Source organism: Oncorhynchus clarkii, chromosome 16 (genome assembly GCF_045791955.1).
Source record: "Oncorhynchus clarkii lewisi isolate Uvic-CL-2024 chromosome 16, UVic_Ocla_1.0, whole genome shotgun sequence".
Lineage (NCBI taxonomy): Eukaryota > Metazoa > Chordata > Actinopteri > Salmoniformes > Salmonidae > Oncorhynchus > Oncorhynchus clarkii.
Genome location: NC_092162.1, coordinates 43,138,391 through 43,158,462, shown reverse-complemented (window position 1 = coordinate 43,158,462; position 20,072 = coordinate 43,138,391). Strand labels below are relative to the sequence as shown.

Below are 20,072 nucleotides of genomic sequence, written 5' to 3'. Positions count from 1 at the left end.
CCGTAATCATCTGCGCTATCTACAACGGCACGGAAGCCAAAACACACAGCACAGGTACGCACGCGCACAGTGATTAACACACTGAGCCCCGTAATCATCTGCGCTATCCACAACGGCACGGAAGCCAAAACACACAGCACAGGTACGCACGCGCACAGTGATTAACACACTGAGACCCGTAATCATCTGCGCTATCCACAACGGCACGAAAGCCAAAACACACAGCACAGGTACGCACGCGCACAGTGATTAACACACGGAGCCCCGTAATCATCTGCGCTATCCACAACGGCACGGAAGCCAAAACACACAGCACAGGTACGCACGCGCACAGTGATTAACACACTGAGCCCCGTAATCATCTACGTTATCCACAACGGCACGAAAGCCAAAACGCACAGCACAGGTACGCACGCGCACAGTGATTAACACACTGAGCCCCGTAATCATCTGCGCTATCCACAACGGCACGAAAGCCAAAACACACAGCACAGGTACGCACGCGCACAGTGATTAACACACTGAGCCCCGTAATCATCTACGCTATCCACAACGGCACGGAAGCCAAAACACACAGCACAGGTACACACGCGCACAGTGATTAACACACGGAGCCCCATAATCATCTGCGCTATCCACAACGGCACGGAAGCCAAAACACACAGCACAGGTACACACGCGCACAGTGATTAACACACTGAGCCCCGTAATCATCTGCGCTATCCACAACGGCACGAAAGCCAAAACACACAGCACAGGTACGCACGCGCACAGTGATTAACACACTGAGCCCCGTAATCATCTGCGCTATCCACAACGGCACGGAAGCCAAAACACACAGCACAGGTACGCACGCGCACAGTGATTAACACACGGGACGAGCCCCGTAATCATCTGCGCTATCCACAACGGCACGAAAGCCAAAACACACAGCACAGGTACGCACGCGCACAGTGATTAACACACTGAGCCCCGTAATCATCTGCGCTATCCACAACGGCACGAAAGCCAAAACACACAGCACAGGTACGCACGCGCACAGTGATTAACACACTGAGCCCCGTAATCATCTGCGCTATCCACAACGGCACGGAAGCCAAAACACACAGCACAGGTACGCACGCGCACAGTGATTAACACACTGAGCCCCGTAATCATCTGCGCTATCCACAACGGCACGAAAGCCAAAACACACAGCACAGGTACGCACGCGCACAGTGATTAACACACTGAGCCCCGTAATCATCTGCGCTATCCACAACGGCACGAAAGCCAAAACACACAGCACAGGTACGCACGCGCACAGTGATTAACACACTGAGCCCCGTAATCATCTGCGCTATCCACAACGGCACGAAAGCCAAAACACACAGCACAGGTACGCACGCGCACAGTGATTAACACACTGAGCCCCGTAATCATCTGCGCTATCCACAACGGCACGAAAGCCAAAACACACAGCACAGGTACGCACGCGCACAGTGATTAACACACTGAGCCCCGTAATCATCTGCGCTATCCACAACGGCACGGAAGCCAAAACACACAGCACAGGTACACACGCGCACAGTGATTAACACACGGAGCCCCATAATCATCTGCGCTATCCACAACGGCACGGAAGCCAAAACACACAGCACAGGTACACACGCGCACAGTGATTAACACACTGAGCCCCGTAATCATCTGCGCTATCCACAACGGCACGAAAGCCAAAACACACAGCACAGGTACGCACGCGCACAGTGATTAACACACGGAGCCCCGTAATCATCTGCGCTATTCACAACGGCACGGAAGCCAAAACACACATCACAGGTACGCACGCGCACAGTGATTAACACACGGAGCCCCGTAATCATCTGCGCTATCCACAACGGCACGGAAGCCAAAACACACAGCACAGGTACGCACGCGCACAGTGATTAACACACTGAGCCCCGTAATCATCTGCGCTATCCACAACGGCACGGAAGCCAAAACACACAGCACAGGTACACACGCGCACAGTGATTAACACACTGAGCCCCGTAATCATCTGCGCTATCCACAACGGCACGGAAGCCAAAACACACAGCACAGGTACACACGCGCACAGTGATTAACACACTGAGCCCCGTAATCATCTGCGCTATCCACAACGGCACGAAAGCCAAAACACACAGCACAGGTACGCACGCGCACAGTGATTAACACACTGAGCCCCGTAATCATCTGCGCTATCCACAACGGCACGAAAGCCAAAACACACAGCACAGGTACGCACGCGCACAGTGATTAACACACTGAGCCCCGTAATCATCTGCGCTATCCACAACGGCACGAAAGCCAAAACACACAGCACAGGTACGCACGCGCACAGTGATTAACACACGGAGCCCCGTAATCATCTGCGCTATCCACAACGGCACGGAAGCCAAAACACACAGCACAGGTACGCACGCGCACAGTGATTAACACACTGAGCCCCGTAATCATCTACGCTATCCACAACGGCACGAAAGCCAAAACACACAGCACAGGTACGCACGCGCACAGTGATTAACACACTGAGCCCCGTAATCATCTGCGCTATCCACAACGGCACGAAAGCCAAAACACACAGCACAGGTACGCACGCGCACAGTGATTAACACACTGAGCCCCGTAATCATCTACGCTATCCACAACGGCACGGAAGCCAAAACACACAGCACAGGTACACACGCGCACAGTGATTAACACACGGAGCCCCATAATCATCTGCGCTATCCACAACGGCACGGAAGCCAAAACACACAGCACAGGTACACACGCGCACAGTGATTAACACACTGAGCCCCGTAATCATCTGCGCTATCCACAACGGCACGAAAGCCAAAACACACAGCACAGGTACGCACGCGCACAGTGATTAACACACGGAGCCCCGTAATCATCTGCGCTATTCACAACGGCACGGAAGCCAAAACACACATCACAGGTACGCACGCGCACAGTGATTAACACACGGAGCCCCGTAATCATCTGCGCTATCCACAACGGCACGGAAGCCAAAACACACAGCACAGGTACGCACGCGCACAGTGATTAACACACTGAGCCCCGTAATCATCTGCGCTATCCATAACGGCACGGAAGCCAAAACACACAGCACAGGTACACACGCGCACAGTGATTAACACACTGAGCCCCGTAATCATCTGCGCTATCCACAACGGCACGGAAGCCAAAACACACAGCACAGGTACACACGCGCACAGTGATTAACACACTGAGCCCCGTAATCATCTGCGCTATCCACAACGGCACGAAAGCCAAAACACACAGCACAGGTACGCACGCGCACAGTGATTAACACACTGAGCCCCGTAATCATCTGCGCTATCCACAACGGCACGGAAGCCAAAACACACAGCACAGGTACGCACGCGCACAGTGATTAACACACTGAGCCCCGTAATCATCTGCGCTATCTACAACGGCACGGAAGCCAAAACACACAGCACAGGTACGCACGCGCACAGTGATTAACACACTGAGCCCCGTAATCATCTGCGCTATCCACAACGGCACGGAAGCCAAAACACACAGCACAGGTACGCACGCGCACAGTGATTAACACACTGAGACCCGTAATCATCTGCGCTATCCACAACGGCACGAAAGCCAAAACACACAGCACAGGTACGCACGCGCACAGTGATTAACACACGGAGCCCCGTAATCATCTGCGCTATCCACAACGGCACGGAAGCCAAAACACACAGCACAGGTACGCACGCGCACAGTGATTAACACACTGAGCCCCGTAATCATCTACGCTATCCACAACGGCACGAAAGCCAAAACACACAGCACAGGTACGCACGCGCACAGTGATTAACACACTGAGCCCCGTAATCATCTGCGCTATCCACAACGGCACGAAAGCCAAAACACACAGCACAGGTACGCACGCGCACAGTGATTAACACACTGAGCCCCGTAATCATCTACGCTATCCACAACGGCACGGAAGCCAAAACACACAGCACAGGTACACACGCGCACAGTGATTAACACACGGAGCCCCATAATCATCTGCGCTATCCACAACGGCACGGAAGCCAAAACACACAGCACAGGTACACACGCGCACAGTGATTAACACACTGAGCCCCGTAATCATCTGCGCTATCCACAACGGCACGAAAGCCAAAACACACAGCACAGGTACGCACGCGCACAGTGATTAACACACGGAGCCCCGTAATCATCTGCGCTATCCACAACGGCACGGAAGCCAAAACACACAGCACAGGTACGCACGCGCACAGTGATTAACACACGGAGCCCCGTAATCATCTGCGCTATCCACAACGGCACGGAAGCCAAAACACACAGCACAGGTACGCACGCGCACAGTGATTAACACACTGAGCCCCGTAATCATCTGCGCTATCCATAACGGCACGGAAGCCAAAACACACAGCACAGGTACACACGCGCACAGTGATTAACACACTGAGCCCCGTAATCATCTGCGCTATCCACAACGGCACGGAAGCCAAAACACACAGCACAGGTACACACGCGCACAGTGATTAACACACTGAGCCCCGTAATCATCTGCGCTATCCACAACGGCACGAAAGCCAAAACACACAGCACAGGTACGCACGCGCACAGTGATTAACACACTGAGCCCCGTAATCATCTGCGCTATCCACAACGGCACGGAAGCCAAAACACACAGCACAGGTACGCACGCGCACAGTGATTAACACACTGAGCCCCGTAATCATCTGCGCTATCCACAACGGCACGGAAGCCAAAACACACAGCACAGGTACGCACGCGCACAGTGATTAACACACTGAGCCCCGTAATCATCTGCGCTATCCACAACGGCACGGAAGCCAAAACACACAGCACAGGTACGCACGCGCACAGTGATTAACACACTGAGACCCGTAATCATCTGCGCTATCCACAACGGCACGAAAGCCAAAACACACAGCACAGGTACGCACGCGCACAGTGATTAACACACGGAGCCCCGTAATCATCTGCGCTATCCACAACGGCACGGAAGCCAAAACACACAGCACAGGTACGCACGCGCACAGTGATTAACACACTGAGCCCCGTAATCATCTACGTTATCCACAACGGCACGAAAGCCAAAACACACAGCACAGGTACGCACGCGCACAGTGATTAACACACTGAGCCCCGTAATCATCTGCGCTATCCACAACGGCACGAAAGCCAAAACACACAGCACAGGTACGCACGCGCACAGTGATTAACACACTGAGCCCCGTAATCATCTACGCTATCCACAACGGCACGGAAGCCAAAACACACAGCACAGGTACACACGCGCACAGTGATTAACACACGGAGCCCCATAATCATCTGCGCTATCCACAACGGCACGGAAGCCAAAACACACAGCACAGGTACACACGCGCACAGTGATTAACACACTGAGCCCCGTAATCATCTGCGCTATCCACAACGGCACGAAAGCCAAAACACACAGCACAGGTACGCACGCGCACAGTGATTAACACACGGAGCCCCGTAATCATCTGCGCTATCACAACGGCACGGAAGCCAAAACACACATCACAGGTACGCACGCGCACAGTGATTAACACACGGAGCCCCGTAATCATCTGCGCTATCCACAACGGCACGGAAGCCAAAACACACAGCACAGGTACGCACGCGCACAGTGATTAACACACTGAGCCCCGTAATCATCTGCGCTATCCACAACGGCACGGAAGCCAAAACACACAGCACAGGTACACACGCGCACAGTGATTAACACACTGAGCCCCGTAATCATCTGCGCTATCCACAACGGCACGGAAGCCAAAACACACAGCACAGGTACACACGCGCACAGTGATTAACACACTGAGCCCCGTAATCATCTGCGCTATCCACAACGGCACGAAAGCCAAAACACACAGCACAGGTACGCACGCGCACAGTGATTAACACACTGAGCCCCGTAATCATCTGCGCTATCCACAACGGCACGAAAGCCAAAACACACAGCACAGGTACGCACGCGCACAGTGATTAACACACTGAGCCCCGTAATCATCTGCGCTATCCACAACGGCACGAAAGCCAAAACACACAGCACAGGTACGCACGCGCACAGTGATTAACACACGGAGCCCCGTAATCATCTGCGCTATCCACAACGGCACGGAAGCCAAAACACACAGCACAGGTACGCACGCGCACAGTGATTAACACACTGAGCCCCGTAATCATCTGCGCTATCCACAACGGCACGAAAGCCAAAACACACAGCACAGGTACGCACGCGCACAGTGATTAACACACTGAGCCCCGTAATCATCTGCGCTATCCACAACGGCACGAAAGCCAAAACACACAGCACAGGTACGCACGCGCACAGTGATTAACACACTGAGCCCCGTAATCATCTACGCTATCCACAACGGCACGGAAGCCAAAACACACAGCACAGGTACACACGCGCACAGTGATTAACACACGGAGCCCCATAATCATCTGCGCTATCCACAACGGCACGGAAGCCAAAACACACAGCACAGGTACACACGCGCACAGTGATTAACACACTGAGCCCCGTAATCATCTGCGCTATCCACAACGGCACGAAAGCCAAAACACACAGCACAGGTACGCACGCGCACAGTGATTAACACACGGAGCCCCGTAATCATCTGCGCTATCACAACGGCACGGAAGCCAAAACACACATCACAGGTACGCACGCGCACAGTGATTAACACACGGAGCCCCGTAATCATCTGCGCTATCCACAACGGCACGGAAGCCAAAACACACAGCACAGGTACGCACGCGCACAGTGATTAACACACTGAGCCCCGTAATCATCTGCGCTATCCATAACGGCACGGAAGCCAAAACACACAGCACAGGTACACACGCGCACAGTGATTAACACACTGAGCCCCGTAATCATCTGCGCTATCCACAACGGCACGGAAGCCAAAACACACAGCACAGGTACACACGCGCACAGTGATTAACACACTGAGCCCCGTAATCATCTGCGCTATCCACAACGGCACGAAAGCCAAAACACACAGCACAGGTACGCACGCGCACAGTGATTAACACACTGAGCCCCGTAATCATCTGCGCTATCCACAACGGCACGGAAGCCAAAACACACAGCACAGGTACGCACGCGCACAGTGATTAACACACTGAGCCCCGTAATCATCTGCGCTATCTACAACGGCACGGAAGCCAAAACACACAGCACAGGTACGCACGCGCACAGTGATTAACACACTGAGCCCCGTAATCATCTGCGCTATCCACAACGGCACGGAAGCCAAAACACACAGCACAGGTACGCACGCGCACAGTGATTAACACACTGAGCCCCGTAATCATCTGCGCTATCCACAACGGCACGGAAGCCAAAACACACAGCACAGGTACGCACGCGCACAGTGATTAACACACTGAGACCCGTAATCATCTGCGCTATCCACAACGGCACGAAAGCCAAAACACACAGCACAGGTACGCACGCGCACAGTGATTAACACACTGAGCCCCGTAATCATCTGCGCTATCCACAACGGCACGAAAGCCAAAACACACAGCACAGGTACGCACGCGCACAGTGATTAACACACTGAGCCCCGTAATCATCTGCGCTATCCACAACGGCACGGAAGCCAAAACACACAGCACAGGTACGCACGCGCACAGTGATTAACACACTGAGCCCCGTAATCATCTGCGCTATCCACAACGGCACGAAAGCCAAAACACACAGCACAGGTACGCACGCGCACAGTGATTAACACACTGAGCCCCGTAATCATCTGCGCTATCCACAACGGCACGGAAGCCAAAACACACAGCACAGGTACGCACGCGCACAGTGATTAACACACTGAGCCCCGTAATCATCTGCGCTATCCACAACGGCACGGAAGCCAAAACACACAGCACAGGTACGCACGCGCACAGTGATTAACACACTGAGCCCCGTAATCATCTGCGCTATCCACAACGGCACGGAAGCCAAAACACACAGCACAGGTACGCACGCGCACAGTGATTAACACACTGAGCCCCGTAATCATCTGCGCTATCCACAACGGCACGGAAGCCAAAACACACAGCACAGGTACGCACGCGCACAGTGATTAACACACTGAGCCCCGTAATCATCTGCGCTATCCACAACGGCACGGAAGCCAAAACACACAGCACAGGTACGCACGCGCACAGTGATTAACACACGGGACGAGACCCGTAATCATCTGCGCTATCCACAACGGCACGAAAGCCAAAACACACAGCACAGGTACGCACGCGCACAGTGATTAACACACTGAGCCCCGTAATCATCTGCGCTATCCACAACGGCACGAAAGCCAAAACACACAGCACAGGTACGCACGCGCACAGTGATTAACACACTGAGCCCCGTAATCATCTGCGCTATCCACAACGGCACGAAAGCCAAAACACACAGCACAGGTACGCACGCGCACAGTGATTAACACACTGAGCCCCGTAATCATCTGCGCTATCCACAACGGCACGGAAGCCAAAACACACAGCACAGGTACGCACGCGCACAGTGATTAACACACTGAGCCCCGTAATCATCTGCGCTATCCACAACGGCACGGAAGCCAAAACACACAGCACAGGTACGCACGCGCACAGTGATTAACACACTGAGCCCCGTAATCATCTGCGCTATCCACAACGGCACGGAAGCCAAAACACACAGCACAGGTACGCACGCGCACAGTGATTAACACACTGAGCCCCGTAATCATTTGCGCTATCCACAACGGCACGGAAGCCAAAACACACAGCACAGGTACACACGCGCACAGTGATTAACACACTGAGCCCCGTAATCATCTGCGCTATCCACAACGGCACGGAAGCCAAAACACACAGCACAGGTACGCACGCGCACAGTGATTAACACACGGAGCCCCGTAATCATCTGCGCTATCCACAACGGCACGGAAGCCAAAACACACAGCACAGGTACACACGCGCACAGTGATTAACACACTGAGCCCCGTAATCATCTGCGCTATCCACAACGGCACGGAAGCCAAAACACACAGCACAGGTACGCACGCGCACAGTGATTAACACACTGAGCCCCGTAATCATCTGCGCTATCCACAACGGCACGGAAGCCAAAACACACAGCACAGGTACGCACGCGCACAGTGATTAACACACTGAGCCCCGTAATCATCTGCGCTATCCACAACGGCACGGAAGCCAAAACACACAGCACAGGTACGCACGCGCACAGTGATTAACACACTGAGACCCCGTAATCATCTGCGCTATCCACAACGGCACGAAAGCCAAAACACACAGCACAGGTACGCACGCGCACAGTGATTAACACACTGAGCCCCGTAATCATCTGCGCTATCCACAACGGCACGAAAGCCAAAACACACAGCACAGGTACGCACGCGCACAGTGATTAACACACGGAGCCCCGTAATCATCTGCGCTATCCACAACGGCACGGAAGCCAAAACACACAGCACAGGTACGCACGCGCACAGTGATTAACACACTGAGCCCCGTAATCATCTGCGCTATCCACAACGGCACGAAAGCCAAAACACACAGCACAGGTACGCACGCGCACAGTGATTAACACACTGAGCCCCGTAATCATCTGCGCTATCCACAACGGCACGGAAGCCAAAACACACAGCACAGGTACGCACGCGCACAGTGATTAACACACTGAGCCCCGTAATCATCTGCGCTATCCACAACGGCACGGAAGCCAAAACACACAGCACAGGTACGCACGCGCACAGTGATTAACACACTGAGCCCCGTAATCATCTGCGCTATCCACAACGGCACGGAAGCCAAAACACACAGCACAGGTACGCACGCGCACAGTGATTAACACACTGAGCCCCGTAATCATCTGCGCTATCCACAACGGCACGGAAGCCAAAACACACAGCACAGGTACGCACGCGCACAGTGATTAACACACTGAGCCCCGTAATCATCTGCGCTATCCACAACGGCACGGAAGCCAAAACACACAGCACAGGTACGCACGCGCACAGTGATTAACACACGGGACGAGACCCGTAATCATCTGCGCTATCCACAACGGCACGAAAGCCAAAACACACAGCACAGGTACGCACGCGCACAGTGATTAACACACTGAGCCCCGTAATCATCTGCGCTATCCACAACGGCACGAAAGCCAAAACACACAGCACAGGTACGCACGCGCACAGTGATTAACACACTGAGCCCCGTAATCATCTGCGCTATCCACAACGGCACGAAAGCCAAAACACACAGCACAGGTACGCACGCGCACAGTGATTAACACACTGAGCCCCGTAATCATCTGCGCTATCCACAACGGCACGGAAGCCAAAACACACAGCACAGGTACGCACGCGCACAGTGATTAACACACTGAGCCCCGTAATCATCTGCGCTATCCACAACGGCACGGAAGCCAAAACACACAGCACAGGTACGCACGCGCACAGTGATTAACACACTGAGCCCCGTAATCATCTGCGCTATCCACAACGGCACGGAAGCCAAAACACACAGCACAGGTACGCACGCGCACAGTGATTAACACACTGAGCCCCGTAATCATCTGCGCTATCCACAACGGCACGGAAGCCAAAACACACAGCACAGGTACACACGCGCACAGTGATTAACACACTGAGCCCCGTAATCATCTGCGCTATCCACAACGGCACGAAAGCCAAAACACACAGCACAGGTACGCACGCGCACAGTGATTAACACACTGAGCCCCGTAATCATCTGCGCTATCCACAACGGCACGGAAGCCAAAACACACAGCACAGGTACGCACGCGCACAGTGATTAACACACTGAGCCCCGTAATCATCTGCGCTATCCACAACGGCACGGAAGCCAAAACACACAGCACAGGTACGCACGCGCACAGTGATTAACACACTGAGCCCCGTAATCATCTGCGCTATCCACAACGGCACGGAAGCCAAAACACACAGCACAGGTACGCACGCGCACAGTGATTAACACACTGAGCCCCGTAATCATCTGCGCTATCCACAACGGCACGGAAGCCAAAACACACAGCACAGGTACGCACGCGCACAGTGATTAACACACTGAGCCCCGTAATCATCTGCGCTATCCACAACGGCACGGAAGCCAAAACACACAGCACAGGTACGCACGCGCACAGTGATTAACACACGGGACGAGACCCGTAATCATCTGCGCTATCCACAACGGCACGAAAGCCAAAACACACAGCACAGGTACGCACGCGCACAGTGATTAACACACTGAGCCCCGTAATCATCTACGCTATCCACAACGGCACGAAAGCCAAAACACACAGCACAGGTACGCACGCGCACAGTGATTAACACACTGAGCCCCGTAATCATCTACGCTATCCACAACGGCACGAAAGCCAAAACACACAGCACAGGTACGCACGCGCACAGTGATTAACACACTGAGCCCCGTAATCATCTGCGCTATCCACAACGGCACGGAAGCCAAAACACACAGCACAGGTACGCACGCGCACAGTGATTAACACACTGAGCCCCGTAATCATCTGCGCTATCCACAACGGCACGGAAGCCAAAACACACAGCACAGGTACGCACGCGCACAGTGATTAACACACTGAGCCCCGTAATCATCTGCGCTATCCACAACGGCACGGAAGCCAAAACACACAGCACAGGTACGCACGCGCACAGTGATTAACACACTGAGCCCCGTAATCATTTGCGCTATCCACAACGGCACGGAAGCCAAAACACACAGCACAGGTACACACGCGCACAGTGATTAACACACTGAGCCCCGTAATCATCTGCGCTATCCACAACGGCACGGAAGCCAAAACACACAGCACAGGTACGCACGCGCACAGTGATTAACACACGGAGCCCCGTAATCATCTGCGCTATCCACAACGGCACGGAAGCCAAAACACACAGCACAGGTACGCACGCGCACAGTGATTAACACACTGAGCCCCGTAATCATCTACGCTATCCACAACGGCACGAAAGCCAAAACACACAGCACAGGTACGCACGCGCACAGTGATTAACACACTGAGCCCCGTAATCATCTGCGCTATCCATAACGGCACGGAAGCCAAAACACACAGCACAGGTACACACGCGCACAGTGATTAACACACTGAGCCCCGTAATCATCTGCGCTATCCACAACGGCACGGAAGCCAAAACACACAGCACAGGTACACACGCGCACAGTGATTAACACACTGAGCTCCGTAATCATCTGCGCTATCCACAACGGCACGAAAGCCAAAACACACAGCACAGGTACGCACGCGCACAGTGATTAACACACTGAGCCCCGTAATCATCTGCGCTATCCACAACGGCACGGAAGCCAAAACACACAGCACAGGTACGCACGCGCACAGTGATTAACACACTGAGCCCCGTAATCATCTGCGCTATCCACAACGGCACGGAAGCCAAAACACACAGCACAGGTACGCACGCGCACAGTGATTAACACACTGAGCCCCGTAATCATCTGCGCTATCCACAACGGCACGGAAGCCAAAACACACAGCACAGGTACGCACGCGCACAGTGATTAACACACTGAGCCCCGTAATCATCTGCGCTATCCACAACGACACGGAAGCCAAAACACACAGCACAGGTACGCACGCGCACAGTGATTAACACACTGAGCCCCGTAATCATCTGCGCTATCCACAACGGCACGGAAGCCAAAACACACAGCACAGGTACGCACGTGCACAGTGATTAACACACGGGACGAGACCCGTAATCATCTGCGCTATCCACAACGGCACGAAAGCCAAAACACACAGCACAGGTACGCACGCGCACAGTGATTAACACACTGAGCCCCGTAATCATCTGCGCTATCCACAACGGCACGAAAGCCAAAACACACAGCACAGGTACGCACGCGCACAGTGATTAACACACGGGACGAGCCCCGTAATCATCTGCGCTATCCACAACGGCACGAAAGCCAAAACACACAGCACAGGTACGCACGCGCACAGTGATTAACACACGGAGCCCCGTAATCATCTGCGCTATCCACAACGGCACGAAAGCCAAAACACACAGCACAGGTTCACACGCGCACAGTGATTAACACACTGAGCCCCGTAATCATCTGCGCTATCCACAACGGCACGAAAGCCAAAACACACAGCACAGGTACGCACGCGCACAGTGATTAACACACGGGACGAGCCCCGTAATCATCTGCGCTATCCACAACGGCACGAAAGCCAAAACACACAGCACAGGTACGCACGCGCACAGTGATTAACACACTGAGCCCCGTAATCATCTACGCTATCCACAACGGCACGAAAGCCAAAACACACAGCACAGGTACGCACGCGCACAGTGATTAACACACTGAGCCCCGTAATCATCTACGCTATCCACAACGGCACGAAAGCCAAAACACACAGCACAGGTACGCACGCGCACAGTGATTAACACACTGAGCCCCGTAATCATCTACGCTATCCACAACGGCACGAAAGCCAAAACACACAGCACAGGTACGCACGCGCACAGTGATTAACACATGGGACGAGACCCGTAATCATCTGCGCTATCCACAACGGCACGAAAGCCAAAACACACAGCACAGGTACACACGCGCACAAACTCACACGCATTGGAACAATAATTGACAGCCCAATGGAAACCAAAGGGAACACTTATACAAGTACTAATCAGTGGGAACGGGGGACAGGTGTGCGTGATGAAAGTTTAAGTTTACTGTGAAAACGTTTTACCACCCCATTTAAAAAAAAATACATTTATAGATATATTATATAGTATATTATTATTATTTATGTTTTGAAGTGGCGGCCACGATTGCATATAGGAGAAACACTGGTCCCTGCCTGGGAGTAAATCTCTTCCTCTCAGCCCAACCAGGAGCTCTCTTGGCCTCATTAATTGTGATTCAGGAGATAAGCGCTAGAGAAACAATGATGTGGCCACCCTACTCTCCATCTCTCTTTCTCATTTTCTCTTTCTCTCTGGCTCTCTCTCGCGCCGTCTCTCTTCATCTCCCTCAACACCATGATTGATTCTTGTTCTTTATTACTTTCCACAAGCGTCGATCGATAGGCCTCCTGGTTTTATTATGTCATTTGATCTGGCCACCTGCCGGCGGAGGGAGACACCTGATCACGCCTTATGATGAAGCTGCATTGATCCGCCGTGGGGTGTCGGCCGGGTTTCTGACTGTGATTTATATTTGACGTTGCTACGGCGACGCTGGAGCTTGATCAGCACGGCAGGGGGCTTGTCTGTGGAAGGCTATTTATGATGTCTAGGCCCCTCCACTCACCAGGAAGTTATAGGGCTACTGCTATGAGTGGTGTGGCGACTGGTGGAGCTGGTGGAGCTGTACGCGGCGAGGTGTCCAGTTTTTTAATGTCACGTGCGCGAGTACAGTGCAATGCCTTTCTAAACGGCCTGCCTTGGATGTGTCACGTAAACCAATCAGAGAGCCAGAGAGAAGATGACATCACAAGATGAGATCGATAACGTAGAGGCCCATAATGACCCTTGTAACTTTTCCTCCCAGTCCAACATATATATGAGAGTCTACCTGGTGAAGTCTGAACAGGGACTGGCTGAGAACACTACTGTCTCTATGAGAATGGATGACAAAGCACATTGTTATGTACAGTATGTGCTTTGTGTTGAATACTGTACTCCGTGACATTGAGCTGTATTGTACAAATGCTGAATAGACGTGCTAGAGAGCGTTGTGATCGTGCGCTCCTTGTTTGTGGAGCACTGTTTTTAGATGTCTGGCTGAGTGTTGGACTGTGTTTCGTCTCCTCGTTGCTGGATGGTGTGTCTGACGGTGTGTGTGGTGTTCTCTTCCAGGATAGTGTGTGAGATGGACGCAGCACCAGCAGACAGCAAGCCTGGCCCGGTCCAGCTGTGTGTTGGGGAGTGCAGACCTGACCTCAAGACTCGCTCTGCCCAGCTCTACGCTTTTGTGGTAAGACTGTTATCATGACTATTATTGACTAAGTATTTTAGTACAAAATAGTAATGAAAAAGTAAGAAACTTGGCAAAATAACCAATAACTCGATTGGCTGGAGACTGTGAAAAGGTTTCAGAATGAGGAAGAGAAGTGTTCCTCAAGCTTTCTTCCATGCCGCCCGCCGTTGTTGTCTTGTAAGCCAGAGAATAAGGTATAAAAGGCCTACCAATGACCTGAAATGATGAAGCCTTTTCTTGAAGTATGTTATGTTGAAATACATAATAGCACAGTCATTACCACAGAGGTGCCCAGGGAATCAGCAGTGATTAAATAGACAATAGGTGTTGTCAACAGTAGCTGTTGTCGTGCAGTAGTAAACCATAGGAGGATACCTGAATGAACACCTCCACACTTGCCTTCGTCCACACCTGTATCTCACCCGTACTAAAGCTAGCCTGCAGCTAACTGATAATCAACGCTCCCTTTCACACACTCCCAATTAGCCACCCCTTAACAATTAACAGCCGCTAGTAATTACCAGAACTGTTTTCAGAGTACCGCTTTAGCCTATCCCCAGACTAGCACAGCACGGAGTGAGGAACCGTGTGTGATGTTTGTGTGTCTTCACTGACACTTTTGACACCCATAATTCATGTTGCTGCTCAGGGAGTTGCGACATCATCACAGCGCTGTGCCTGGGTACCACAGTACTTTACCTGCAATTCCCTAATATCACAGCCCCGGTAAAGAAAATGCCACACAACAAAAGCTCTCTTCTATTTAGTTAACAACCGAACACCCTCCGCATGTGTGTGTGTGTGTGTGTGTGTGTGTGTGTCCCTCTAAGTGTGTCTGTGGCACTGAGGAGCAGTCTGACTCTTGTCAGTGTCTCTCAGGATTCCAGCCTTGCTGTGTTGATGTTTCTTCCTCTGTCTGTCTGTCTGTCTGTCTGTCTGTCTGTCTGTCTGTCTGTCTGTCTGTCTGTCTGCCTGTCTGTCTGTCTGTCTGTCTGTCTACCTGTCTGTCTGTCTGTCTGCCTGCCTGTCTGTCTGTCTGTCTGTCTGTCTGTCTGTCTGTCTGTCTGCCTGCCTGCCTGCCTGTCTGCCTGTCTGTCTGCCTGCCTGTCTGTCTGTCTGTCTGTCTGTCTGTCTGCTGATGACAGGCAGGGCGACACTAGTTATTTCCAGACTGCCTTTTTAAAAGGCCCAGTGGTATAGAACTCAGCAATGCAGAACACAGCAACACAACACAGGATGGGGTCGCAGTGCAGAGAGTGGGCATGCCACGGATCGGGGCAGTTGAAAGCTGTTATTTTCTGCTGTGGCTCAGTATAGAGTAGACGGTACTGTTAGAGGGACAGGAGGTGTATGATAGCTGAGTGCATTACAGTCCTAGAGGAAGGAAAATAAATAACTGCTCCTCCGGTCTCCATTCCACCTCTAGATGCCATCAGTGCAGGGCCTGTCCCCCAGCAGAGGGCCTGAGTCTGGGGGCACCAAGGTGACCATCACGGGGGAGAACCTGGGCGCTGGCAGCAGTGTCACCGTCCTCTTTGGAAACCAGACCTGCGAGTTCTACGGGTAAGTGAGAGACTCATCTCACCCCCTCTCCTCCTTACACTGACTAGTTCATTTGTGGTAGTTTATTACATCCTGTATGAGTCTCTTCCTGATCTCTCCTCCCGTGGAAGACAGAGAAGTTAGAAGAAAGAAATTCCATTTGTAATGTTTTCAAAACTTCCGTCATAATAAATATATGTAAATTGTGCTGTTACCCAGTGGTCTCTCTCTCTCTCTCACTCTTTTTTTTCCTCTAAGTGAGAGCCCCCTAGGGGCATCTCTCCTTCTCTTCCAGTCAGAAACGTCTGCAATTCTTAATAAGGTTTTGATGACCCACTGCATCAAACCTCTCTAATAATAGCCTCCAGACAACCTTATGCTCCCCTGCCTGGGAGTTGTCCCCTTTTCAGTTACCTTTACTGTTTTTATTTCATCTGCTCTCTCTTGCTTCGTTTTCATCTCTCTTTCTCTCTCGCTCTCTCTCTCTCTCTCTTTGTTTCTCTCTCTCTCTCTTTTTCTCTCTCTCGCTCTCTGTCTTTCTGTATATCTAGCTTTCTCTCCCACCCTACCTGTCTCCTTCATGCTCTCCATCTTTCTCCCTACCCCTCTCTCTCTCCACCCCTCCCTCTCCTCTCCTCTCTCTCCCCCTCTCCCTCTCTTTTCGACTATCTATTTAAAGCAGTGCAGCGGAAGGGAAGGGCGGAGGTCTCATTGTAACGCTGTAAGAATGAGAAGTCAAGGCAGCTCTAATGAGATCCTGGCTAATTGTTCTCCACTGTGATTCTGACCGTGGCCAGAGAGGAGAGAAGGGTGGGGGGTGGGGGGGGGCTAATGAACAGGGCTAGTTTCAGGGGGGTGGACAGGTAGGGCAAGGATCCATAGAGAGGGATAGAGAAAGGTGAAGAAAAATGAAGAGGAGATGCAGACATTGACTGTATGTTGGCGGATGTGTGTGTGGGTGTGTGTGTGTGCAGGAGGACCATGACGGAGATCGTGTGTTACTCGGCCCCCTCCCTGACTGGGGTGGGTTCGGTGCAGATCAGCGTGAGCGTGGACCGGGCCCAGGTCAAGGAGAGTCTGAGTTTCGACTACATCGAGGACCCCACCGTCCAGCGCATCGAGCCAGAGTGGAGCATCGCCAGGTAACATCAACACCGACGCTCCTCGATATCAGCATCAGGAACTGGACCCTCTCTTCTCCCTAGTCCTTCATAGAAGCCACCATCAAACTAACCCCACCAGCACTGCTAGTTAACAGCAGGAGTTGGCTTGGGTGAGTCAGTGTTAGATAGTGCAGAGCTGTAGTCAGACAACAGACCAAACGTGCCGGTGGTAGGGATCGCTTCGCTGCAGCATCTCCCAGGCAGACAGGATTTGTAATTAAAGAGAGGGATGATGAGGGCTAAGTGAGAGTGAGAGAGAGAGAGAGACTGCGAACATGTGGCAGAGGCGTGAGTGTGGAGCAGATGGCCGCCGAGATGGAGTTGAGTCCGGAAGAGAAGACAGAGCAGCGTGTCTTCCATCACTCTCTCCGCTGAGAGACCGGGAGAAGAGGGGAGGGGCACCGCATTGTTTCGTCAAAACCTATTCTGTCTTTTCTGAAGCGTGAGCCGCACCCCATGCCTTCTCTCAGGCCTGGGGATCAAACGGGCTGCCAGGGTGCAGTCCACATAAACACAACCCAGGAATGCGTGGCTGAGATCAACAGGAAGGGAGGAGACAGATGCGCTTTATGCATTAGATGCAACACACGAGTATGTTTTACCTGGCCCACACCCTGTTACACCCTAGCTTCACTCCTCCTTGTACTCCTGATTGGATGGATCGGTTAGGGGCTGCGTGCTCATTGGGCGTTTTGTTCTGTGGACCTCAGATGAACTCTTGTTTTACCACTGAGATCCGCTAGACTGTAGGTGATGAAACTGCAGCAGCACCACGCACACAAAGATTCTGGTGACTCTTTGACTTTCTGTCTAGGTGATGCTCATCCAGTGCTCCCAGCAGGCCTGGCTAGCCTGGTCACAAATATAACCCCCAGTGCTTCAGCTCAGCCGCAGTAACAGTCCCGATCACGATAACAGTCCTACCAGTAGAGAGAAGACCCCTGCTCCTGTCCTGCCCGTCTGTGTTGTTTAGGTCAGCACAGGCTTTTTGTGTGTTGTCTATTATCTGTCGAGCCACGTACCTACGACCGCTGCATACTAACTAGCGACCACGGCTAGCTAAAAGCCTTCGGTGGTTGAAAGACGAGCAACGTACCTACGACCGCTGCATACTAACTAGCGACCACGGCTAGCTAAAAGCCTTCGGTGGTTGAAAGACGAGCAACGTACCTACGACCGCTGCATACTAACTAGCGACCACGGCTAGCTAAAAGCCTTCGGTGGTTGAAAGACGAGCAACGTACCTACGACCGCTGCATACTAACTAGCGACCACGGCTAGCTAAAAGCCTTCGGTGGTTGAAAGACGAGCAACGTACCTACGACCGCTGCATACTAACTAGCGACCACGGCTAGCTAAAAGCCTTCGGTGGTTGAAAGACGAGCAACGTACCTACGACCGCTGCATACTAACTAGCGACCACGGCTAGCTAAAAGCCTTTGGTGGTTGAAAGACGAGCAACGCCGCTGTGTTTGATTACAGTTCTAGTGAAGTCAGTTAAAAGCATCTTTAATCATTTATTTACCTCAAAAGCCCTATTATCTTCTGAAAACGCCTTGTCAAAGAACAAGTTAGTTTGAAGATTTTTTATTTATCTGAGGTTGTGCAGGGAAGGAAGTTTTGCAGAGAAGGTCTTGTTGTTGGCTGGTGTGTTTGTTTGTAAAACTTCTCTCTTTCTCTTTGTGTGTGTGTGTGTGTGTGTGTGTGTGTGTGTGTGTGTGTGTGTGTGTGGTGTGCGTGCGTGCGTGCGTGCGTGTGCGAAACAGCGGCCACACTCCTCTGATGGTGACAGGAACTCATCTGGATGTTGTGCAGGAGCCCAGGATGCGCGTCAAGTACGGCGGCCGCGAGTCTGTTAACGTGAGTAGTAACACGCACACACACACACAGACACTAGGCCAGATGATGCTGGGGATGAGTAGTACAACACACTCTCTTGGTCTCGACGATGTTGGGAATATAAAGTATTGTCCTGCTAACTCCCATCTTCCTCTACTTCCTACAACCTCCCCATGACCCATGTCTCACATCTCCCTTAACTCTAACTAGCCTCCTTAAATAAGGGAGTAGTTGGAGAGTGGTTCACATGCAGTATTTAATTAGACCGTTTTGTCACTGCCAGGCTCCCGTCACCATGGCCAGTCAGTCAGGGCCTCAGCTATACACAGTCCGGCTCTACTGTACGCTAACCTGCTCTACCCCACTTAGATGTGGTGTCTATTCAGAAGATTCAGCCTGAATGTTAAGTCTCACACAGGGAGT

General features: G+C 52.3%; 1 protein-coding gene across 1 annotated transcript in view; it reads left to right on the top strand.

Annotated features, from left to right (window-relative positions):
* LOC139367317 (plexin-A2-like) overlaps nucleotides 1–20,072 on the top strand; it is a 346,959-nt gene that overhangs the window by 264,380 nt on the left and 62,507 nt on the right. Inside the window, exons 14-17 of the mRNA XM_071105532.1 lie at nucleotides 14,985–15,102; nucleotides 16,532–16,668; nucleotides 17,622–17,789; nucleotides 19,577–19,670. Coding sequence (XP_070961633.1) covers nucleotides 14,985–15,102; nucleotides 16,532–16,668; nucleotides 17,622–17,789; nucleotides 19,577–19,670 — 517 coding nt within the window. The remainder of the gene's footprint in view (nucleotides 1–14,984; nucleotides 15,103–16,531; nucleotides 16,669–17,621; nucleotides 17,790–19,576; nucleotides 19,671–20,072) is intronic.